This window comes from Heloderma suspectum, chromosome 8, assembly GCF_057233095.1.
Source record: "Heloderma suspectum isolate Gila_16-S chromosome 8, 16-S_ref, whole genome shotgun sequence".
In the NCBI taxonomy this organism is placed as follows: Eukaryota; Metazoa; Chordata; class Lepidosauria; order Squamata; family Helodermatidae; genus Heloderma; species Heloderma suspectum.
This window is the reverse complement of record NC_139465.1, coordinates 33,416,149-33,441,689: the sequence shown is the minus strand read 5'-3', so window position 1 is coordinate 33,441,689 and position 25,541 is coordinate 33,416,149. Positions and strand designations below refer to the sequence as shown.

Sequence of the window (25,541 nt, the reverse complement as noted above, 5' to 3'; positions counted from 1 at the left end):
AAACGGGTGCATTTAGCACATGATGTTTACAAAAGAAGAGAGAGTGAAAAACGCATATCATGACAAATATAAGCCTCCTGAAGAAAGGATGAGATCATAGGAGGACCTTTCAAAGGCTACCTTTTCTTGTCAATGCTCTTAGTGGGTTTGGGTGAACTCTCCATTTTTCATGTAATTTTAAAGATTGCTTTTAAAATACCTTCTAGAAAATGCAAAGCATATAAACCATTCCTGTCCTGGAGTTCAAGAAATCATTCTGTATATGCAAGCAGAAATTAGCATTCCCTTCTTCAGTGAAGCATCTGAAGCCAGTTTTTCAGACCATGCCCCACAGTCACTGTGAACGGTCATGGGCGGCCGGTCCATACAGGCGAACTAGGTGGTCGCCTAGGGCTCCCAGTTAAGTGGGGTACCACATTCGAGCAAAAGAAATACAAATAAAACAACTACGATGTCGTTATTTCAATTCCCATGCAGGTACGGAGGGAATATGACCAAGGCTGTGAAGGAGAGTGAGGGATTAACTGGGAATGGTAGGGCTAAGTCAGGCCGCCCACCTGCCTGCCTTTTGGACCTGGTCATCCCTCAGGCAATGCAGGGTAATCTCCTGCTCTGCTGCTGCTCGCAGTTGGAGGCAGGGAGTGAGAGGCCTCCCCAAGAGCAGCCGCTTTCTTTGCCCTCAGCGCCTTGTTGGCCATGTTGCCCCAAGGATGCAACCAGGACCCTTCTTCCAGGGACCCTCCTTGCAAGGCTGTGGTAATTTGTTGTTTTTATCAGACCCTCTGTGCTGATACAGTGCTTAGTAAAACAAACAAACACACGCCGCATGCGTGCACACACACACAATTTCTTTCTTTCTTTCTTTCTTTCTTTCTTTCTTTCTTTCTTTAATTTCTTTCTTTATGTATTTATTGCATTTCTATACTGCTCCATAGCCGAAGCTCTCTGGGCAATTTACAGAAGTTAAAACATAAAATACAATATAAAAAGTTTAAAAGCCATTTACAAAAAAGCACATAAAAGCACACAGACAATATACACAAACAACATATAACTAAAAACAACATTGAACTATCAGTCATAACTACAGACAAATCCGGGACCTATTAAAACTCATCATGCACTGCCAAATGCCTGGGAAAAGAGATGGGTCTTAACCTGGTTCCTAAAAGATAACAGTGTTGGCGCCAGGCAGACCTCATCAGGGAGCTTGTTCCACAGATGGGGGGCCACCGCTGAGAAGGCCGTCTCCCTCATTGCTGCCTTCCGAGCTTCCCTTGGAGGAGGCACTTGGAGGAGGGCCTTAGATGCTGAACGTAGTGTATGGGTAGGTTCGTTTCGGGAGAGGTGTGCCATCAGATATTGCAGTCCCAAGCCATATAGGGCCTTATAGGTTAAAACCAGCACCTTGAATTGAGCTCGGAAGCATATAGGCAGCCAGTACAAGTGGGCCAGAGTTGGTCTTATATGTTTGGACCTTCTGGTCCCTGTTAGCAATTTGGCCGCTGCATTTTGCACGAACTGCAGCTTCCAAACCGTCTTCAAAGGCAGCCCCACATAGGGATGGCGGATAATTTCTCCCCGAAACTTCGGGGGGCCGAGCGCCAACGTGTTCGGCCCCCCAAACAAGTTTCGGGGAGAAATTCTCCACCCCTCCGCCCCCCGCACACACCCCCGGGACGGGACTTACCTTTGCCGAATGTCCCTCCCGGCGGCGGGTCCGGCCGGCGGTTCGGCGGGTGTTCGTGCGGGGCGGGAGCAGCAGCCAGTCTTTCGACCAGCTGCCGCCGCCGCCATTCCAATAAAAGAAAAAAAGAAAAACCGCCCCCGTGATAGGCTACGTGATGATTAACGTAGCCTATCACGGCTAGATTTGCAAAGTCAGCTGTGATAGGCTACGTAAATCGTCATGTAGCCTATCATGGGTGACATAAAAAAAGAAAAGAAAAAAAAGCGTGTACGGATAATGGCGGCCCCCATAGGGAGCCGCCATTCCCGTTCCTTATTTGGTCGCTGTAGTCTACGTAAAGATTTACGTAGACTACAGCGACCAAATAAGGAACGCGAATGGCGGCTCCCTATGGGGGCCGCCATTAGCGTACGCACTTTTTTTTTTTTTTTTAAGTCACCCGTGATAGGCTACGTGATGATTAACGTAGCCTATCACGGCTGACTTTGCAGATCTAGCCGTGATAGTCTACGTTAATCATCACATAGCCTATCACGGGGGCGTTTTTTTTTTTTTTAAAAAAAAACTTTGGAGTTCGTGGCCGGGCGAGGCAGGAAGCCTCCTCCCTGGCCTGAATTTCGGCCGGGCGAGGCGGGAAGCCTCCCCCCCAGCCTGAATTTCGCGGGGGGAGCAGCGAAGCGCCTCCCCCCCACCGCGAACAAGATTCGATGACAGGTAAGTGACTTTCGTCCACCCCTAGCCCCACATAGAGTACATTGCAGTAATCTAACTTGGAGATTCCAGAGCATAGACAACCGAACCCAGGTTATCCCTTTGGGCATGTTTTATTATAAATGATAATATTTCTGTTTCTGAAAATGTGGGGAGGGGTGGGGGGTTGCCTCTTCATTACATGGAAATTAGGGGCAAAATGTTTCCCAGTTTAGCTAAAACCTCAGCCTAGATTAGGGATGTCAGTTGCAGAGGAATCTGGCCCTTCTTAGGCCCGACAGATCCCCACAATGGCCCTGATTCTGCTCACATTTGTGAGCCAAGCTGCAGGTCAGTGCCCAAAATCCGCAAACTTTATTGGACATTTTTTAATTTGCACACATCATGATTTGTGCGAAATTGCAGCCATGAATAGTGCAGGTTGCTCAAAATTGTGGGCATAAATCACCTAATTTGTGCAAGTTCAAGCATTCACGCCCACAGTTTTGCATGAATTGTGCTATTTACGGCCACGATTTTGCACAGATCATGATTTGCACAAATTTTAGAAAGCCCCCAAATTTGTGAACTGGCCTGACTTGGCGCGTGCAAAGTCAGGCCAGCTCACGGATGAGCGAGCCAGAGTCCAAGGGGCTGTGCCAGCAAAAAACTACCAAGCTCCAACCTCCAAATGAAATTTTCCAACATCCCTAGCTTAGATCTACACTTGGGGTTTGGGGGTAGGGGCGCCTATGGCAGTGTTCACTTAGGGTGCCCACTGCTGGCAGCTAGTCTAGGGTCACCCCTGTGAAAGGTCCTTCTACCTCTGCACTTTTTGCTCTGCTTCATAAATACCCACCTCCTGGAAATAAATCAGCTTTCTTGGCAAGAAGGGAGGGGGTTACCTTCTTTGTGACTCCTTCATATTTCGTCACTGGAAGGCCAATCCTTAGGGTTCCACTGTGCCCTATAGGCCTTGCTCCAGGTGTGAAGGGGGTCCTGGTAAAGTGTCATGTAGTGGGCTTCCTGATACCTGTGTACCTCCTGACATCCTTGATTTGTTCTGGAATCTCATCCCTCAAAACAACGACAACAGCCATACTGTTTAACATGGGCACAATCAGTTAGTATGTACCCTTCCATATTTGCTGGTGCAGCAAGTCTTAAAACATCAATTGACTCGGTTCACACAACATGCTAACCCACACTCAGTGGTTGAGTGTGGGTTGTTGTTGAATCGTGAGTTGTTTGTTGAATCGTGGGTTAGCCTGTTGTCTGAACCCAGGACGTTTTCTGCAGGGTGGCTTGTTAACCATGCAGTGTGGCTTAGTTTTCTTGAACAAGCCACTTGAGAACCCATGGTATGTTGTTGGGTTGTTCGGGGTGGTTAAAAACCCTGCATAAAATGTCCTGGGTTCAGACAAAATGCTAACCCATGGTCCAACAAACAACCTACATTTCAACAACAACAACCCACACTCAACCACTGAGTGTGGGTTACTGTATTCTGTGAACAGCCCCCATTGAATGTGTGCAATTATTCACTGTAATTAATTGCATGTTAGCACTAATAGCCAGATGTATGATAACTACCTAAGATCTTCATAGGAAGTTTACAGTCTAAAGGAAGTGTTGATGTACATTTAACAGGAATTGCTTGACAGACCCACAAAGGTGCATATACATCCTTAATAGCCAAGGAAGAGGGGGAAATCAAAACAGAGAATAGATGCACAGCTGGTTAAAATATTTATTGGTTTAACTTTGAAATCAAAATTAGCAGGAAAATAAAATAACGACTTACTCAAGAGAGATAAGTTTGCCCATTGTTTTAACTTTCTTATGCCCTAAGCAAAAGTATTGCTTTTCCAAATAGATCTGGCCGATCTTAGCCATCGAGTCTGTGGTTTTTGAACATTCGAAGTTGTAAATTTTATAACTCTGCGCCCTGCGGTCAAAGCTGCTGAGTGTTGTGTCTAAAGTCAGGTGGTTAGTGTGTAAAAGGTAGACATTAAACAGTTCTGTGGAAGACCTGGAAATGTTTAAGGAGGATGTTTGCCAGCTGTAAATTTGGGAGCAAATGCCAATTGGCTGGGAAGCCCCTGGAATGTGTCCAGTTAAGTAGACTGAAATGCTGGAGGTCTTTCCAAATTCGTAGTTTTAATAACATGACGGCACTCACCAATGTTAGATATTAGATTGCCATGGAAAAGCTTTTTAACCAAACACTTGACTCTGTTGTAGGAAGAGATAATGTTTTAAATCAGCAGGTTCTTGTCACTTTGATAAATGACATCTTGGCAATAGCTCTGCCTTCATAATGGAAAATAAATATTATGCAGTATTCTGGATGCAGCTTACACTGAGTTCAGGCTCCTCATTTTGACGCTCTGTGATGCTTGATCCGCTGTCTATTCTGTAATGCACCCTGGCATGTTGTAGCAATAATTGGCTGAGGTATACAGAGTCTCTGTCTGCCTTTGGTTTATTCATTTATTTAAAAGATTTATACTCTGCTTCCCCCACACACCCCAGGGCAGTTGAGAAGAGTCTCTGGCTGCCATGGATTGAGCTATTTGGATCCCAGGAAGAGGCAGGACAGGCTGACTATGAGAGAAGGGCCAAAGGGCCCACAGAAGAGGCAGGGGTCAAGGCAGGCCAGCTCCAGGATTGAGGGGGCCCTTAGCAAAGTGTCCTCTGGTGAATTAAAATCATGGCCTCAAGTTCCAGTTGCCCTGCATTGATTGGGTCATTGATACTTTTTCTTTAAGAGAGAGGGTGGGGCAGGCATTTGTCCAATATGCTGCCTGTGATTCTTGCATGCTGGTGCCAGGTAGGAGCTGAAGGGTTGTTGTTGGTGGTGGTGAAGTAGCAAATGAGGGTTTACACTTGGGAGAAATGAGAGCAAGGGTAAAAGGCCAGAGTGAGTGCAAAGCGTGTCTCCTTTAAGTTTTCTTTAAAGTCGGCAAGAGAAAAGGAGAGAGGAGAAGCTGTAGATGTGAGGAATCCCATCAAGAAGAGTGCTTCCCTCATGAAATTTGTGGAGGAAATCCAACCCCAAACCATCATTCAGCCTCCCTTTGCCCCCATTGTTGTGGGGAGCAGCGCCAGTGCCAGGTTTTTGAGGGCCTTTGGGAAAGATGCCCTGAATGAGCCCCCTCCCTCAAAGAGTCCCCTTCTCACTGCCATTGTCACCAGCTGCTATTACTTCTCTTCCTCCTCATTGCTACCACTTGCTTGCTTAACTGGCAGACAGCCATTGAGCAGGTAGGCATTGGCATCTACTGCTCCTCCTCACCACATCCGTTGTCTGGGCCAGAGAAATAGTCAGGTGAACAAGCCGATCGCAGCTCTGGAATCCATAATTAGGGAATCCTGACCAGTTCCTGAACTCAATAATGGGCTGGATGAGGGCCAATAAACTGCAACTGAATCCTGGCAAGACAGAAGCCCTATGGGTGAGTGATTCCCGAGTCCGGGAGATAGGCTCATTGCCTGTTCTGGATGGAGTTGCGCTCCCTCTGAAAGATCAGGTCTGTCGTTTGGGGGCACTCCTACATCTGTCATTGTAGTTGGAAGCCTAAGTGGCTGTGGCAGCTCGGGGTGCCTGTTACCAGCTTCGGCTGGTTCACCAACTACAGCCTCTCCTGGACAGGGATAGCTTGGCCACAGTGAGAGAGGCGCCAATAACCTCAAGACTGGATTACTGCAATGCGCTCTATGTGAGGCTGCCCTTAAGGCGGCTCTGGAAGCTGGAACTAGTGGAGAATACAGCAGCTTGGCTGTTGTCGGGAGGTGCCCCTTTCTATCACGTAATTCCTTCGCTGAGGGAACTGCTCTGGCTGTCTATCTGCTACCAGGCCAAGGTTAAGGTTTTAGTATTAGTGTACAAAGCCCTAAACAACTTGGGACCAGGATACCTGAGAGAGCTCCTTCTCCCTTACCAACCTGCCTGGTCACTGAGGTCATTGGAGTCCTTGCTCCTGGTGGTTCCACATAGACCTATGGCCCAATTGGAGTCCACCAGGAGAAGAGCCTTCATCATGGCAGCCCCCTTTCTTTGGAACTTCCTGCCCCAGGAGGTCAAGCAGGAAATAGCAGTGCCTCCTGGAAATAGCACTGTTCCAGGAGGCATCCCTTAATTGGCCAGTTACAGTTTTTATTGTCATTATGTTAAAAAAACAAAATAAACAAAAAAAGTATAAATCTGATGTTTTAATCTTTATATTCTGTTATTGTTTTATTTCGTGTGTTCACCTCTCTGAAATATGTTCTAGATATGGAGCGGTATATAAATACTGTAAATGAATGAATGAATGAATGAATGAAACACAATTACTTTCTATGGTATTCCTTCATCTCTTCCTCTTCAAGGCTGCTTGCTCAGATTCAGAACATCCAGTCTTTGCAGGCCACTCAAGATATCCATGCACTACCTCTACATGGATATCTTGACTTATTTAGGTGGAGCCATATTGCATCTATCCATATTACTCCAGAGGATAATTACCTTTCATATGGATAGACGTAATATGGCGCCACCTAAATAAATCAGTCAGAACTCTTAGCTGCAGTATTCTGCATTAACTGCAATTTCTAAACCATCTTCAAGGACAGCCATACATACAACACATTACAGTCATCCAGTAATCAATTACCAGAGCATGGATCACTGTAGCCACGCCAGGCTATCCCCCTCTTGGAAAAGCTACAGCTGGCAAACCAGTTGAAGCTGGTAAAAGATGCTAAGAGCTACCGAGGTCATCTCAGTCTCTCGTGAAAATGTTGGATCCAGAACCACCCCCAAGCTGCACACCTGCTCCTTCAGAGGGAAAGGTAAAGAGCAAAGTTTGAGGGGGGAAATAGAGGAGGTAGGGAATTGATGCAAGAAAATGTTCTCATTCTGAGCAAGTAAAGTACCTTCTTATTTGCTGGATCCAATACCAGCAGCATATGTATTTCACAAACAGGGACCATAATGAAATAGTCATTGAACCTTTTTTTTAAAAAAAGATGTATCATTGGATATTATTATTTCGTTTTTGTGTGCGTCCGTCTCACACATGTGCACAGTATGCATATTCTTGCTCTCTGTGTGGCCGGATGCAAGAGAGCGGCTGATTACACGCCTGTTCTCCATAAAATCTCATACATTATTTTACATTTGCCTGATATTAGGTGTTTCTCAAACCCGGGTCTTGCAATAAAGCAGAAAGCCAAGCTATTAGTTTTGCTGGATGGATACATATTTCTGGACTAGCTCATATATTTCTGGTTTGGATCACTACCAGAATTTGTGGACCAAAATAGAATCTGGCTAACAGGAGTGGAAAATATACCATCCATTCCTCGTTTTCACCACCACCACCACCACCACCACCACCACCACCACCACCCCAGCTGCAACAAACACATTTTTCTATACAATAGTAAATAGCGAGCTACCCAGATTTGTTGTATGTTCAGTGTTAATGGAATGGAGTTTATGTAAATTTCTGTTAAGGTTTGTCATTATCATGACTTATTGCTTCCCTCCTTTTGCCTCCCAATGTGTACATTTTCTGAATGATTAAAATCTCCTCTTCTGCTTTTAAATATATTAATTAAATGTTCTTATTATTTTTTTAAATCTCAGCCATACTGCTGATCTTTCATGAGTCTATCATCTCACCTACTCTGGTTTAGAGTTCATATCTCTCCATAGATTTAATTCATGTGATACTGGGTTGCTTCTGGCAATTCATCATATTTTGCTAATATCCATTATGATGGAATTAAAGTGTACACTTTAAAATTTTAAAGGTTTATCAAATGGTGAAGATATAAGATTAATCATATTGTTGTTGTAACCCTTTTGGAGGCTGGGGGTTGGTGGTGGGGTTAGCCAAATCCTTACGTTTTCTGAAATAAGCATTAGCGGGACAATATAATGTTTAAATGTGACATCCTAGCGACATTAGCCGAAATCTGCACCAGATTTAATAATGAAGGTGAAAAAAAAATTGCATTGGACAAAACTGATGGTTTATTTCGTTAACATTTTAGCTTGTATGTTTTGTTTTTGGTTCGCTTAACATACGCTTTTATAAAAGTTGGAAATTAGTATAAGAGAATTTTTTATCATCAATTTTAGTTCATTAGTTCCAAATTATTAGTTTTCTTTATGTTTTATTTGTTCATTTTTTTAAACTTTTGTAAAAAAAAAATTCTGTTATATTGTGGTGATCTGGGGTTATAGATAATAAAACTGAATTGAACTAAATGTAGTATGAGAGGGGCTAGTGTTTCCACTGAACTTGGCTGCAATCAATGCAATTGGAGTAGTTAGGAAAGAAAATTAAATTGTAATCTCTAAATCATATGTGGCAAAAGCAGGAAATGAATTAAGGATTTTGATCTTTGCAGAAGGTAATATTAACTGACATGATCTGCACCTCCTGGACTAATGCATAGATTGGGATTTAGCTACCCACTGGCTGTCACACTTCTCACACGATTCCTTCTCAGCGTTTAAAGATGCATATTTAAAAATGCATATTTAAAAATGCATATGCAAATGCATATGCAAATGCAAATGCATATTTAAATGCATATTTAAATGCATATTTATTTATTTATGCATAAAATGCATATTTAAATGCATATGCAAATGCATATGCATATTTAAATGCATATTTATTTATTTATGCATAAAATGCATATTTAAAAATGCATATTTAAATGCATATGCAAATGCATATGCATATTTAAATGCATATTTATTTATTTATGCATAAAATGCATATTTAAATGCATATGCAAATGCATATGCATATTTAAATGCATATTTATTTATTTATTTATGCATAAAATGCATATTTAAAAATGCATATTTTGAGAGAAAATACATTTTCAGATAGATGCATCATCATCATCGTCATCATCATCATCATCATCATCATCATTATTACATCTATATCCCACCCTTTTTCTCCTTGCAAAGAACCGAAGGAGGCTTACAGGGTTCTCCTTCTCTTCCTCTTCACAACAGCCCTGCGACATAGGTTGGGCTGAGAGTCTGTGACTGGCCCAAAGTCACCCAGTGAGCTTCATGGCCGAGTGGGGACTAGAACCCGGATCTCCTGAGTCCCAGTTCAGCACTTTAACCACTGCACCACACTGGCTTTCCGTGTTATTTGAAAATGTATTTAAATGTGAATCTTCATGTGAATTTTGTTTTTGTTTTAAGATATCACTGATTAAAATGGAAATGGGATAGTATGGACTTTGGGGTATACTGTACACCTGTGGAAGTGACATGGATTGGAAATAGTTGGATTCATCCATCCCTAGTTTTAATTTCGAGTTGAATTCTTTGCCAGCATTTTTAGACCTTGTTTTATAGACTGAATTCATGCTGTACAATTATCTAAAATGGCTTCTGTGGAGGACAATATAATTTACATCCAACTTCTTCAGTTTGCTCTTATCTATCTGAATTGAAACATGTGACTGTGTGTGTGTGTGTGTGTGTGTGTGTGGGTTAAATGTGCAGTTCATAATTGAGAACAGTGTAAAATTAAATAGCCCATGCTGGAAAAGATAGATATGTCTAGACACACAAAAAAAGATGTCATCTTGTGTGGGCTCTGTGTAGTACATTTGAGCTGGGAGACCTGCTCTTTAAAGAAAGAGATATCTTTCTTTATTACATGTATATCTCACCCTTCCTTTGGGGAGCCCAGGCAATACATAGGACTATCTCTTTCTATCAGGGTGGGCAACCAGGTGAAATATACAAAATGACCCCTGGTTGTAATATACGAAGTGTAATTTACAAAGTGCCCCCAGTTGCAATACACAAACCTCAGAAACTTGCAATGCTCTCCTGAAATCAACAGATACTTCTCTTTCATTCTGTAGTGAAATGTCTTTTGCAGTCTGATTTCATTTGGACACCCCCCCCCCCTCAGCAATTATTTAGGAAAGCATTAGCAGATCAATGAATAATGGAAATCTATTTATGGTAGTTTAAAATGTGTCTCCAGCTTGATGTTATACAATTTTTCACATTGTATTTGGGTGGCAGGGGAGCGGGGTAGTGCTGTTTTCAGGCTGTGAATTCACTGGGCATTTGAATGATTGGTGCTCACAAACAAGCAAAATATGGGACTAACTTACACACTGTGGGCTGTTGGTGAGCACCGTCCTCCCCTGGCCTCTCCAGAGGGCAGCCAGAAGCCAGGAAGCCTTGCCCTCACTCTGATTTGGCTTTGTGATGATGTCTGAAGCCAAATCAGAGGGAGAGCAATGTGTTCTGCCCTCATACTGGTGTCTTCTGATCTTGGCATTAAAAGTAAGTGTGTGTATGTGTGTGTGTGTGGGGGGGGTACAGTTTCATGGAACCATCCACCTCTCCAAGCCCCCAATTTCTAGCTCAGCTCTAATGATTACTAGGGATGTGTACAGAGGTGGGGTTCACTTTTAACTCTAAAGGAATTGGCTATCTCAAGCGCTCCAGTGTATCCATGGAGCTCCTGTGGGCTGGCCCTTCACTTCAGTGGGAGGGGAGGTTCCAAAGATACAAAAAAGGATTGATGTGTGGGATTTCCTCCCTCAATTGAATGGGTGGTGGTTGCAGGTGGAGAACTTCAGATGCACATCAGTGTATCTGAACCCACTGGGTGCTTCTATGATAAGATCATAGTGCTTCTTTGGTAAGATCAGGGTGCTTCTGTGATATCTTTAACTGTATAATTATTCTGCCTCAGGCTTGATAATGTATTTTCCTCTCCGTGCCTTTTAGATCCTGTTACAAGGGAAAAATCCTGGCATTGCCTGGCAGTACACCTTCTCCAAGATGATCAATGAGAACAAGATATTCACAAAAGGACACAGCTACTCATGGGTGACGGTGCACTCAGATTGTTCAGTCACATGTGGCGGGGGTGAGTAACCTGCTCAGAAATGTTGAGCTTTCCCAAAATGTAGTTTCCAACATTTCTTTTTTTAAACACACACAGCTGATAATACATTTTAATTAGGGCTTCATCTTACAAGACAGACAAGCATGCTAATGCAGAAGCTAGGGAACATTTGCAGGAAAAAGTCACTGGGTGGAAAGAGGGTGTTTAACCCTTTGCCTGCTCATTTATCCCCCCGGCAAATTCCTGCAAGACATTTTACATCCGTTTTCCCCAGAATCAGCTGGTGGAAAACCGTCACAGGAAGTTGTTAATTATTATTGTCCCATCTATGTACATGGAACTTCATAAAGAAAAGGAATGACATGTCCCTACCTCAAAGGGCTTACTATCGGACCCCTAGTCTTTTGGGGAAGTTACTTGTCCTTTGCCACACCTCCCATAGCACACATTTTGTGGTGGTGCCCAGGGGAGTTGATCAAATTGCCAAATGGGCCCATTGCCCAAAACGTTTGCCTACCCCTGGATTAGGGGGATGATCCAAAGTTTTCCCAGAAAAGGTGGGCTTTGAGGATGGGTTTTAAGGAAATAGTGGAAGTGGTTGCACAGAGCCATTCTGAGAGGCAGCTCCCAGTAAAAGGACAGTAAAGTAACAACAACAACAGTCATAGTAATAGTGGCAGGGGAGAACTGATGTGGGACGAATTGAGCACCTCTCACATAAGTGCCCCCACTGATTTTTCTCTTGTAAATAATATGGCTTTGTGTGTGTGTGTGTGGGGGGGGGGTTGTCTTGGAAACACGTGTTACAGTGAAGCATATACATTTATCAGATAAATTAAATAAAGCACCAACATTTACATAGTCCATGCTTGAGCAATAACATATGAATAGGGCTACTCTGAAGTCAAAATGTTGGAGCTGTGGAATTTTCAACCACAAAAAGCTTTATGAGAGGCAAATACAGGAATAATATCCCATGTTTGAAAGGAATGCCAGCACTTTTCTATGAGAGGTGGTGTTCTGTATGTATATGGTGAGTCCACATTACATTAGGAGAAATGTCTTGAGGGTAAGATCAGTTTGACACTGGAATAGTCTCCCTCACTGGAGGCCTTCAATGTCCTCCCTCTCCAGAGGTCTTCTCTTGGGGATGCTCTACCTCTGGATTTCCATAACTGAGCAAGGAGTTGGTCAGGATGGACCCCTCCAACTCTATGTTTCTATATGCTGATCATTACCCTACTCATAAACAAGAATACATCTGGTATGAAGTAGACATATTCTACTGTTTTGTAATTGTCTTCAAACAATTCCTCCAACTTGCAAGTAGGGATGTCGGAGAAATCTACAATGGAACCAAATGAGTTTGGATTTTCATGAATCTGACCTGTGGATTCTGCAGTGGACAGGCTTTTCCCCTGTTGGGTGGATTCCACGGACTTGTGGACTGGTTTTCTAACTGTCTTGAATTTTGCACAAATGTCATTATTAAAAAATATGCAATTTTTTAAAGGCCAAAATTGCACATTACCACCATAGGCTAAAGCTGGAAAATGCACATTTTGGGGGAATTTGCACAAAGAACTTACATTTTTGTTTTGTTTGGGGATTAATGCTTCTGGACTGATATTCACCATAATTAAAATGTCCTACTCTTTAATCACAAAGTTCAATGCATTCTGAGCATGATGCATTGTGGCAACACTGACCTCCAAGCTCATTGAATAACTCTTGGATTGTATTGATACTGTGAAAAACCAGAAGCCATCCTATATGCACATTCAATAATACAATATTTCCACAAGCTCCCTGAAGCTGCAAGTACAACACAAATGCCACACAAAATTTCTATCAACTTCTCCTTTTCTATCCCCCTCTGGTACCTCAACCCAAAATGTTATACCACATTTCCTCAGTTTGAAGTCCAGTTCCTCAAAAGTCTTTCTCAACTGGTTAATCTCTATTCTTTATTCTTTATTTTCTACCTAATTTTCTTCATTGACTGCCTTTCCCACTGGATATCATATCTTCCTCGATTTTTCCTACCTTTTCCTGCCATTTTAGTGATTAATTTCCCCAGTATAATATATTTTCCTTCATACTGTTTAATATTTTCCATCATTTCATTCATTTTAGGATCTATTTTGTTTATCCTAGTCTTCTGATTTGTCTTCAAATTTCCTTTCTCTTCTTGTCACCTCACTTCTCTTATCTCTCTTTACACTTCTGATTATATCTTTCGTCAAATATCTGAATTAATTTTGAAACAATGCCTTATTTTTCCACAGATAAACTTGCTTGCAACACTTCCCTCTTTCTCCTTTCTATAATCCTTTCCCTTCTCTCTTTTTTTCCCCCCTGCCACCTTTAGGAAAGCTACAATATTTTCATCTTTAACCCCCCCACTCCATTCAATACTATAAGGGTTTCCTTAATGAAATCTGAAAAACTTTAATCAGTGGTTCAGTTCCTTCAAATCTCCCTTCTTCTTCAAATCAAATTTAAATCTAGAATGCAATTATATTAAAAATGGCACCAAAATATCTCAACCACTTTTTGTGAGAGTTACTGTAAGTTATTATTTAAAAGCAATAAGAATATTTATAGTGAATCATTGGCTCTAAATAATTGATTCCTGAGGGAAACTAGGGCTGGTCCAAAATATTTTGCCACCTGAGGCAGATCAGCAAGTAATCTTTTCCTCCCTGCCCTCAAGTCAAGGTACAGTACATAGTACCCAAGACTGGTTACATTATTTTGGCAGCTGAGGGAGAAAATCCTACAAATGCCTCTCTCTGTCTCTGGCAGTAAAAATACAATAATAATAAAATAACTAGCAATTTTATGCCCTTTCATGAAACCAAAACATAGCTGCCTGAGGCAACCACCTTGCTTTGCCTAATGGTAGGACTGGCCCTGACAGAAACCTTTAACTTGCACATCTTTCATTAAGGCCATAAAAATCCAATTTAATTCAATATTTTCATATAGATTACTTAGATTTATTCTTCCCATGTAAACTACTAAAATCCATTCATTAACTCCATAATTACTTTCAATTAATTAACCTCTCTTTTTTCAACTGAGCATTTGCAATTTGAATTCCAAAGCTGAAAGAAGACATACACAAATACAAATTCATATTGCGACAATAAAAAGCATATCAACAGACAAAGATACAATCTATCAAGAAGGAATAAGGTGAATATGTTCTCTGTTCAGCCATACAATTTACCATAACTTCCTAACTCTATAAAACACATTGAAGGATGCCCAGAAATAAAAGCCTGTTACGAACATTTCATTATGTCAGTAGATCCAGACAACAGAGTTATATTTCCAGTTCTCTACTTTAAAGACAGTTTCTTCTCTTTCATTTCTATCAACTTTCCGTTTCTGAATTCCTTTTGGAAAACGTGCTTTCTTTAGCCAAATAATTCCCCTTCTGTAATTATTTATTACATTTCTATACCGCCCAATAGCTGAAGCTGTCTGGGCGGTTCACAAAAAAAATATATCTCAAGAATATATTGCTCTTTAAACCTGCCAGAATATTCCTGGCTGTTTGTTTATTAACTTTATATGCCACCCAACCAGCAGATGACCGCTGGGTGGTTTACAGTCATAAAATAATTGCAATGTTAGGAACAGCGGACCAAAAGGAAGCCCAGAGACATACACATTTATTGTGCAGCAAAGGACCATCACAAAGGACCCTTCTGAGTGCTGCTGCCAAAATTTAAATCTCCAAGCCAATGCCTGGAGCTCAGTAGCCAGGTACTCGCAGATGGGCAGCAAACTCTTCATCCTCTAGGGTCCAGCATGAGTCACACTTCCCTGCTCCTCCTAGATGGTCTTGGCGGGACTATTGCCCAATTAAGATTGATGAATTTATCTTGAACTGCAACACCATGTTCAGTCATCTTCTTTTTTAAAACATTTCTGTGACAGATATTTATTTCTCTGATATTTTATTTATTATTTATTTTATTTATTACATTTACAGTGCCTTGCATAGATATTCGCTCGCCTTTGACTTTTCCACATTTGGTTGTGTTACAACCTGAATTTAAAATGGATTTAATTGGGATTTGTACCATTTGATTTACACAATATACTTAACACTTCGAAGGTGCAAAATAATTTTATTGTTGCACAGAAATTAATTAAGCAAAAACAAACTGGCATTTGTTGGTTGCATAAGTATACCCCCCCCCCCCGAGTCATTACTTGGTCGAAGCACCTTTGGTAGCAATTCCAGCTGTGAATATCTTGGGGTAAGTCTCTACCAGCTTTGCACATCTGGATCCTGCAATTTTTGGCCATTCTTATTGGCAAAATTGCTCAAGCTTTGTCAGATTGGATGGGGACCATCAGCGAACAGCAATGTTCAGATCTTGCCACAGATTCTCCATCGGATTTTGACTGGACCATTCTAAGACATTCAGGTTCTTGTTTTTAAACCACTCCAGTGTAACTTTGGCTGTGTGTTTAGGGTCATTGTCTGCTGGAAGGTGAACCTCCACCCCAGTCCCAGGTTCCTTGCAGACTGAAACAGGTTTTCTTCTAGAATTGTCCTGTATTTGTCTCCATCCATCTTGCCCTCAATCCTGACCAGTTTCCCAATCCCTGCCAATGAAAAGCATCCCCACAACATGATGCTGCCACCACCATACCTCACCGTGGGGTGTTCTCAGGGCAATGAGCACTGTTGGCTTTGCACCTCACATAGGGTTTTGCAGTAAGGCCAAAAAGTTCAGTTTTGGTCTCATCAGACCAGAGAACCTTTTCCCTCATGTTTGCTGTGTCTCTCACATGCCTTTTGGCAAAATCCAAATGGGATTTGATATGGGTTTCTTTCAGCAATGGCTTTCTTCTCACTACTCTTCCATGAAGCCCAGCTTTGTGGAGCGTCTCGGTGATAGTTGTCCCATGGAATGTTTCTCCCATCTCAGCTGTGGATCTCTCCAGCTCCTTCAGAGTTACCACTGTCCTCTTGGTTGCTTCTCTGACTAATGCCCTCCTTATGCAGTCACTGAGTTTTGGTTGTGCCATATTCTTTACATTTTGTAAGAATGGATTTAACAGTGTTCTGGGGCATGGTCATAGTTTGGGATTGTTTTTATAACCCAACCTTGATTGGTGCTTCTCCAGAGCTTTATCCCAGACTTGTTTTGATAGTTCCTTTGCTTTCATGATGCTTTCATGATGCCTTCCAGAAACAGGTGTATTTAACCTGAGATAATGTGAAATTTGAATTGCATACAGGTGGACTCCATTCAGCTAATTATGTGACTTCTGAAGGCAGTTGGTTGCACCAGAGCTTATTTAGGGGTGTCAAAGCAAAGGGGTGAATACTTATGCAATCAGACTTGTCAGTTATTTATTTGTAAATCATTTTGTAAAATATGTAGATTTTTTCCCCACTTTGACATTATGGAACATTTTGTGTAGATGAGTGACAATAAATCCTAATTAAATTCATTTTAATTCTAGGTTGTAACTCAACAAAATGTGGGAAAAGTCAAAGAGGGGAGGATACTTATGCAAGGCACCTTTGTTCTATTGTGGAACTCAGGGTGGCTACATGGGATTCCCTGGTGGTCTCTCCTCCAAGCACTGACAAGGCCCAGATCTGCTTAGCTTCAATAAGGTGGCTGCCTCATGTGCCTTCAGACCATGTCTTGGAAGCAAGAGACCTCATTCAAACAGCTGTTTATTTTATTTCTCCTAGGGCACTTGATAGCGAAAGCTGTATGTTTACAAGATCATCGTACCCGAGTCAATTCCTCTTTCTGTGGCCCAAGGACAAAGCCCTTAACAGAAACAAAGATATGCAATACAAATCCTTGCCCAGCCTAGTAAGTGTGATGGATTTACATTCCCTGCCTCTTTCTTTTCTGAGTCTTTGTATTTGAACAAGTATGTGGAACAAACTCCCCCCCCCCCATTTCTTCATGGACAAATGAATCCATGCACTCTGGTAAGAAACTTTGAAGAGTTTAAACATGTCATATGGATAGACTAGGTGAAGCTCATCAAAGTAGAATGAGGGAGACAATGTCTCCATAGGTTTGCATGGGGCAGGGATGGGAAAACTCCAACTCATCAGCCTATGGAGGTCCCCTATCTGGCCAATGGAGCTTCTTTGGATTCTTCCAGGGGGCAGAATCTGTGATTGGAGATAACAATGAGGACTCCCTTCTGCACTGCTTCTCCTCCCGATTGGGAGGGCAAGTTGTGCACAGGGGAATTCCCACTGTTATCTCCCATCACAGATTGGAGATAACAGTGCAGAGGCAGGTAGCAGGAGACTCAGCTGATGCGGAAAGGAGTGGCTTCACCCAGCACTGGCCAAGTCTGCTCGCATTCCACATCCTGCCACCCTGGAGATGACGTCAAGCGTGTGAAGCTGGGGACTCAACCAATGCTTGGAGAAGCCAAGTCCCTTTCTCCGTGTCTGTCTCAGCATGTGGAAAGACAAAATGAGTGGGGGCAGGTCAAGGAGGTCAGCAGGCATGGCCAGGCCCACTGACATCATCTGGTTTGATGGGGAGCAACTTGGCTACTGCTGGGGATCAAACACCCACCCCTACAGGGGAACCTTGGGGCAAAGAGGTGCAATAGCAGCACTTTTCCCAGGAGCAGACCTTCAAAGTGGAGTGGGAGATTCTTTCTTTCTTTCTTTCTTTCTTTCTTTCTTTCTTTCTTTCTTTCTTTCTTTCTTTCTTTCTAGCATTCCTTTCAAATACATGCAAAAGCCCCAAAGGCTGGACCTCCAGCAAAGCTTTCCATGCCATGGTGCCCCGCATTTATTTATTTTTTAAAACTTGAAAAGTGTTAGGGTGCCAGGTTCTTTTTCCTGTTCCTGAACAGCTGCTGATCAGCTGTTTGGCAGACAGGAAGAGAAGGAAAGAGTTGCTTCCTGGCCTGCCCAGTTATCTTCTGCACACACAGACCTTTCTCCTTTGTGCTCTCTCTCTCTCTCCTCACTCTTTCTCCCTCCACCTCCTTACTTTGCTGTTTCTCCCCCTCCTGGCATCTAGCCTTGCCCTTTCTCTCCCTCTCACCCCCTTTGTCACACCATTTCACTGTCCCTTCCAGCCCCTAGCATTGCTCTTTTTTCTTCCTTCCCAGCCCCTTCACTCATTCTTCATATATGCGCGCACGCACACACATACACACACACACACACACACACACACACACAGAGGGAGGCAGAGAGAGGGAGACAGAGGAAGGCAGAGAGAGGGAGACAGAGAGAGGGAGAGGAAGAATGGAGTGGCTGAGCCTGGGGTCAAGGTAGGGAAAATGTTTCCTTTCCTTTTGTGCTGGAGAAAAGTGTGACTGTGTCTGTATAGGTTAAGCAGAGCAATCCTAGGTAGGTCTATTCAGAAGTAATTCCCCTTGGGTTCCATGCAAGCATGCAATCTTAAACGGGTATTTTGTTGTGCTTCTGTGCGGTCAAATATGTGGATTGGCTTTAGAATTCAGACCCTTTCTCTTCTTGTACTTCATTTCCTGAATGAATTACTTGTTCTTTGACTAGCCAGCAGCCATGATGTGTCTAGCCACATCCTCTGTGGGAGCCATTTTCTGGAGGTGCCCACAGCAGTTTCTCAAATTCCCAAATGTGCCCATAGGTCCAAAGAGGTTGGAGACTCTCAAAAGTTTTTTGAGACCCCCAAAGTTTTTGTAAGTACTTGATGGGAATGCTCACAAAACCCTACTTGTTTCGGGGGTTCACAGGAGGAGCGAACACTGTGCACACCAGGGCTAGCTATTTTTAAGTGCCCATGCGAAGTGAAATAAAGTTATTGCAATAGCTGAAGGAAGTATACAGTAGAAAACTGGGAAGAACCGCCAGCATGGTGCAAGAAATAAATAACACGAGTCTCCTGTGAACCCAGAGTACTCATCCACAGAGGAGGCTTCCTGTTCGGCCATGCTGGCTGGGGATGAGGGGGGTTGTAGTTTGACCTGTAGCACCAGGTTGAGGACGGCTGGATTAGAGGCTGAGAACAGATTGTAGGATTGCACAATGCTTCCCTTTTCATGTGGAACTTCCTCTGTCCCTCTTACCACTGTTTGACGTAACTATGTCTGACCACTAGGAAAATGGCTCATTTATATCAGGTTCAGTTCAATTTAATTGTTTATAACCCTAGGCCATCATAATTGAAACAGGAAATAGAGAGTGTTGGAAATAGAGGAAACAGGAAATAGAGAGCCAGTGTGGTGTAGTGGCTAGAGTGTTGGACTGAGAGCCAGGAGATCTGGGTTCTAGTCCCCACTCGGCCATGGAAGCTCACTGGGTGACTTTGGGCCAGTCACAGACTCTCAGCCTAACCTACCTCACAGGGTTCTTGTTGTGAGGCTAAAATGGAGAGTAGGAGGGTTATGTACACCACCTTGGGTTCCTCAAAAGAGGAAAAAAAGTGGGATATAAATGTAATAAATAAATAGCGCTAATGTGTTAGAAGTAGAATACAAAGTATATAAAACTAAGCATAAATCAAGAAAAAATATTAGGGTGCAATCCTATGTCTGCTAGACAGCAGCTAGATGGCCATAGGACTGGTCAGTTCCCGGAGAACCACTTCCCCTCCTTCTCCTCCTCCACCTAGGACGCAGTGCGGGTCATCCCTGGGCTCCATGCTTGTAAGAGCAGCATGGAGCAGGGCAAAAGGGGGTGTTTCTGGGGCAGAGAGTGAGGAAGTGCCTGTACGACACTTGCTATGCATCATCTGGCCTTCCCACTCTTGTTTTGAGGTCCTGTGGCTAGACAGCCGAAATCAGCCATCTAGCTGCAAATGCAAGGTGGTGGGAGCATGGAGGAGAGGATCCCCCCACCCCCGTGATCTTCCTGCCGTGCATTGGATAGGTGGTCGCCTACGAGTTCGGAGGTGGCCGCCTATTCCTATCGGATTGCTCCCTCAGTGAATCTAACAATACCAGTTTCAAACTAAATATAGAATTCCATAATACCAGTTTCCAGTTGGTTAATTTGCGAAGTTTGGGACCCAACTAGCACATATTTGGTGTCCGGAAACATGCCAGAGAACAAGGGAGGGGTTACTTGGGAATCCAGATCCCAGGTAGATGAGGCAGGGCCATACGGTGATTTCAGAACAGGATCTGTGCTATTCTCTTCAGAATAGGACAACACCAGTGAGCAGCAGAATATTCACCCAGTGTGATGCAGAAAGAAATTCCAGATTTCCAGGAGGTAAGGCAGCCTCCCCTAACATGGTTAAGAATGCTGGGAATTGTAGTCCACAACATCTGGAGGGCATCACATTGGACAAAGCTGATATAAACACAGCTTTGGATAGAGGAATCTTGATATAGTTATTACAACTGCATATAGAGAACAAATTCATTTTTAATGGTTACATTGTGAACTAATGACCATCCTGTGCTGATTGATTCTGGTGAGTCTGGGTGCTGCAGAGCAGTTGGAGAAAGCTTTGGATTGGATCTTGAAGGCCTAGACAACCATGCTTAAGGAGGTGCTTCTCAAGCAGGGCCAGCTTCAAGAGTAGGCATGGTCGGGCACCTGCTGAGGGCCCACGCGACAGCAGGGGCCCACTGGCAAGAGCCTTTGGAGTTGCTCCTCCTCTTCCCCTTTGCAACCTGCTTATTCATCTGCCTCTTGCTCTGGACCAGACAGCTATTGTTGGGAGAAGGAGCAGCAGCAGATGCCACCGACTTCTCGCTCACCGTCTCTCTGCTTGTCAAGCAATCAAGTGGTAGCCATGATGAGAAATCAGAGGAGGCGACAATGATTGTGAGAAGGTAGACTCACTGAGGGAGGGGACCCGTTGAGGGTGTCTTGCCCAATGGCCCTCAAAAACCTGGATCTGGCACTATTCTGAATCCTCGGCTCTGTGAGCTGAGAGAGCTTTGAAGGCTTCTTTCTAGGGATGTATGAATCCCTTACCTGGTTCCGGTCCGGGGCTTTGGCGGTGGGGGGGAGGCGATCCGTCCCTCCCCCCGGAATCCTCCACAGCCAGCTCCACTCTGTGGCAAAGCCGCAGAGCCGCCGGCTGGGGCCAGCCACAGCCAGACTTCTGGCTGCTGCCAGGCTGCTGCAGCCGCAAATGGCAGCCATTGTAGTGGCCGCCATTTGTGTCCTTGCATTAAGCCGTGATAGGCTACGTTGGTATTTACGTAGCCTATCACGGCAAAAGCCAGGGACGCAAATGGCGGCCGCTACACCATTTGCATCCCTGCCTTTTGCCGTGATAGGCTACGTAAGTACTTTACTTACTACATTAAGTACTACGTAAGTACTTTATGTAGCCTATTTATGTAGCCTATCATGGCCTAATGCAGGCACGCAAATGGCGGCTGCTACGATGGCTGCCATTTGCAGCTGCAGGAGCCTGGCAGCGGCTGGAAGACGAGCTGGAGCTGCTGCTGCCGCATCCGCCACTGCATCCGCCACCAGGTAGGTCCATCCTGAGGGGGATTTCGAGAGGTGGCAGGGGGGGTGACCGTTCCGCCACGGACTCCGGGGGGGGGGCAGATTCTAAAGAATCTGGCCTCACTGGAGTCCGTGGCAGAATTCTCCAGCATCCCTACTTCTTTCCAAAAGAGCCCATGATCAAGGCAGAGAATGCTTCTGGACACTGAGTCCAATTGAGGATGATAAGTCATAGTAACAGGCTGCAGGACTCAGTGGCAAATTCGCTTCAAATTTAGGAATCAAAAGGGGAACTGAGAGACTTGGGACAATGTTCCTAGTCTGCAACAGACTAGAAGGTTCCCCACACAATCCAGTAAAGGGCACTTCTAAACTCCCGTTCAAAGTCCTGGATTAAAGCTACCAGATGTAATACCAACCAACCCACATTTGAGGGAAAATTTGTGCACAAATGATGGTTAATGTCAGCCTTAAATAAAACAAAAACATCCATATCCCGTGCATTTCATTTTGTTTAGTGTATGATCTAGAGCATGTAATGTGTTTTACATATCCAAGAACATTTCACCAATAGAGTAGTATTTTATGCAAAAGTGTATGGCTCTGCATGTTTATCTCTCTGTCTCTTTATATACAAACAAAACACACATACACACAAATGTAGTGCATAAAATCCTAAAGGAAATTATAACAGAACCGCAAGAAGGCAGAGATAAGGTTTAATTGGGGTAACATATCATGTGGCAGTTTCAGCAATTTTGTTGCCTTGCCTTGAGCCATGCCATTGTCTGCAAACTAATTTGAAGTAATCTCCGTAGCCAGATAATCTATTTGCATGTGATTAATCTTCTGCCAAACGTTTATTTCTGTACCCATGGGCTCTGGTTCTTGCAGACAGAAAAGCCTTCCATTATGTTTCCTTCAGCTTTCTCTGGGTTATTTGTATTTGCCTTTTAATTGTGGTTGGCAACTTCTAAAACGTAGCATTTATTTTAATTGGTGAAAAAGCCACACAAGTAGCTACGATCGCATACCTCTGCCGTTACTGGAAACTCTGTGTGCACTTTGAAGCTGGGTGTGTAGATTCCGAATGTTCCATTTGAGGATACTCCCATTGAAACCCTCTCCGCTGAAACCCTCTCCTGATCACACAGGGCTCCAGTCAACTGCTGGGTTCCCCATCACACAGTTGTGCAACATGTGGACGGTCAAGGGGTGGGGGTGATGATGGTGATCAAGTCCATCCCAAGACATATCAGTGCATGAAGTGGAAAAGCAAAATGGCACCCTTCCCCCTTGCTGCCTCCCCTGCCCCACACCCCAAGTAATCAAGGTGGAAATTAGTCCCCAGAGCCAATCCAGTTATTTTGGCACCAAGGCAGGAAATCCCACAGGTGCCTCTTCTTCACCTCCTCCACAGTAGTAAAACAGATCACAAATTAAGCAAAAACAAAAAGAATCCTGTGGCATCTTAAAGACTAAATGACCTTAAAGACAGTTTTGTTATGGCATGAAAAGCTTTTGGGGACTCCTGTGTTGCTGCACCGTGGCTACCTCTCTGGAAATTAAATAACTAATGACAACGAATAACTAATAACAATGTGCTAAATTTTCATGACCCCAAAACAGTTGCCTGCTGCGACCTGCTGCCCCGCTCTGCCTGATGACAGGGCCGGCTCCTTTGTGTGATTAATGCATGAAAGGGACTCGCTTTTCCTGCAGTTTCAAGAACATGGCCAAGCTATAGTTTGCCGCTTCATAGTGATTGTTGTTTAACAAATAGCCAGCACGGGGGTGGGGGTGGGGACAGGATTGGCACCATGGCATCAGTGTGTGTGTGTGGGGTTAATTCTTTGCCCCCCACTGTGGCCCCTAATGGAATTGGGGTGTGTGTGCCTGCTACTTGCAATAGAAGGAAAGTTTCCATTCGTGTACACGGGAGCTTTCCTTCCATTGCAAACAGTAGGCAAGGGGGAGGCAGGAGGACTAATTGGGTACAGCACTGGGGACAAAGGGTTAACCCCCTTCTCCATACCATAGTCTCAACCCAGCTTGGTCTTCAACCCAAATATGTTGAAATAGAATAATGGCATCTGAGAAGCAAACGGCTGTTGCAAGTAGGGTTGTGTGACCACTGACATGCGTGTGCGTGTGTGTGTGTGCGTGCGCGCGCACCCCCCCGAAGAATTTTGCTAGCCTTACTGAAACTCTTGACTTCCTTTGAAATTCTTCAGATGTTTTATTGGAGGAAGAAGTGCCAAATTAATTTTGCACTTCACTAGGCAAAATCTGTGGAAGTTTAGGGATGTGTCAGATGTTTCAGCAGGGGAGAATCCCTTATATTTGCTGTGAATTTTCCCCTTAGGCAAAATTTTGGCAATAACTCTAGTTAACATATATGTGAAAAGAGGGACATTTTACGCAAATTCTTGTCAAGCGAGATATTGTATATCTCTCCTTTTTAAGAACTGTGTGCTTTGTTGTTCAGTCGTTCAGTCATGACCAACTCTTCGTGACCCCATGGACCATAGCACGCCAGGCTTTCCTATCCTGCGCTCTCTCCCGGAGTGTGCTCAAGTCCATATTCATTGCATCAGTGATGCTATCTATCCATCTCATCCTCTGCCGTCCTCTTCTCCTTTTGCCTTCAATCTTTCCTAGCATCAGGGTCTTTTCTAGGGAGTTTTCACTTTACATTAGGTGGCCAAAATATTTGAGCTTCAGCTTCACTATCTGTCCTTCCAATGAGCACTCAGAGTTGATTTCCTTGAGGATGGACTGATTTGACCACCTTGCAGTCCAGGGGACTCGTAAGAGTCTTCTCCAGCTCCACAGTTCGAAAGCATCGATTCTTTGGCGCTCAGCCTTCCTTATAGTCCAGCTCTCACAGCCATACGTTGCTACTCAGAAAACCATAGCTTTGATTATACGAACCTTTGTTGGCAAGGTGATGTCTCTGCTTCTTACTATGCTGTCTAGGTTTGCCATAGCTTTCCTCCCAAGGAGCAAGCGTCTTTTAATATCATGGCTACAGTCACCGACTGCAGTGATCTTGGAGCCCAAGAAAATAAAATCTATCACTGCTTCCATTTCTTCCCCTTCTATATGCCAGGAAGTGATGGGGCCAGATGCCATGATCTTCGTTTTTTTAATGTTGAGTTTCAAACCAGCTTTTGCACTCTCCACTTTCACCCTCAACAAGAGGCTCTTGAGATCCTCTTCGCTTTCTGCCATTAGGGTGGTATCGTCTGAGTATCTGAAGTTGTTGATAATTCTCCCGGCAATCTTAATTCCGACCTGTGATTCATCCAGCCCGGCGTTTCTCATGATGTACTCTGCATATAAATTTAATAAGCAGGGTAACAATATACAGCCTTGTCATACTCCTTTCCCAATTTTGAACCAATCGGTTGTTCCATGTCTGGTTCTTACTGTTGCTTCTTGACCCTCGTACAGGTTTCTCAGGAGACAGGTAAGGTGGTCTGGTAGTCCCATCTCCTTCAGAATTTGGCACAGTTTGTTGTGATCCACACAATCAAAGGCTTTAGTGTAGTCAATGAAGCAGAAATATACGTTTTTCTGGAATTCTCTTGCTTTCTCCATGATCCAGCGAATGTTGGCAATTTGATCTCTTGTTCTTCTGCCTCTTCGGAACCCAGCTTGTACTTCCGGTAGTTCTCGGTTCACATAATGCTGAAGCCTAGCTTGTAGGATTTTGAGCATCACCTTGCTGGCATGTGAAATGAGCGCAACTGTGCGGTAGTTTGAACGCTCTTTGGCGTTGCCCTTCTTTGGAATTGGAATGTAAACTGACCTTTTCCAGTCT

General features: G+C 43.7%; 1 protein-coding gene across 1 annotated transcript in view; it reads left to right on the top strand.

The window, feature by feature from the left end:
* ADAMTS18 (ADAM metallopeptidase with thrombospondin type 1 motif 18) overlaps positions 1–25,541 on the top strand; it is a 185,465-nt gene that overhangs the window by 143,001 nt on the left and 16,923 nt on the right. The window contains exons 17-18 of the mRNA XM_084811929.1: positions 11,166–11,307; positions 17,021–17,147. Coding sequence (XP_084668055.1) covers positions 11,166–11,307; positions 17,021–17,147 — 269 coding nt within the window. The remainder of the gene's footprint in view (positions 1–11,165; positions 11,308–17,020; positions 17,148–25,541) is intronic.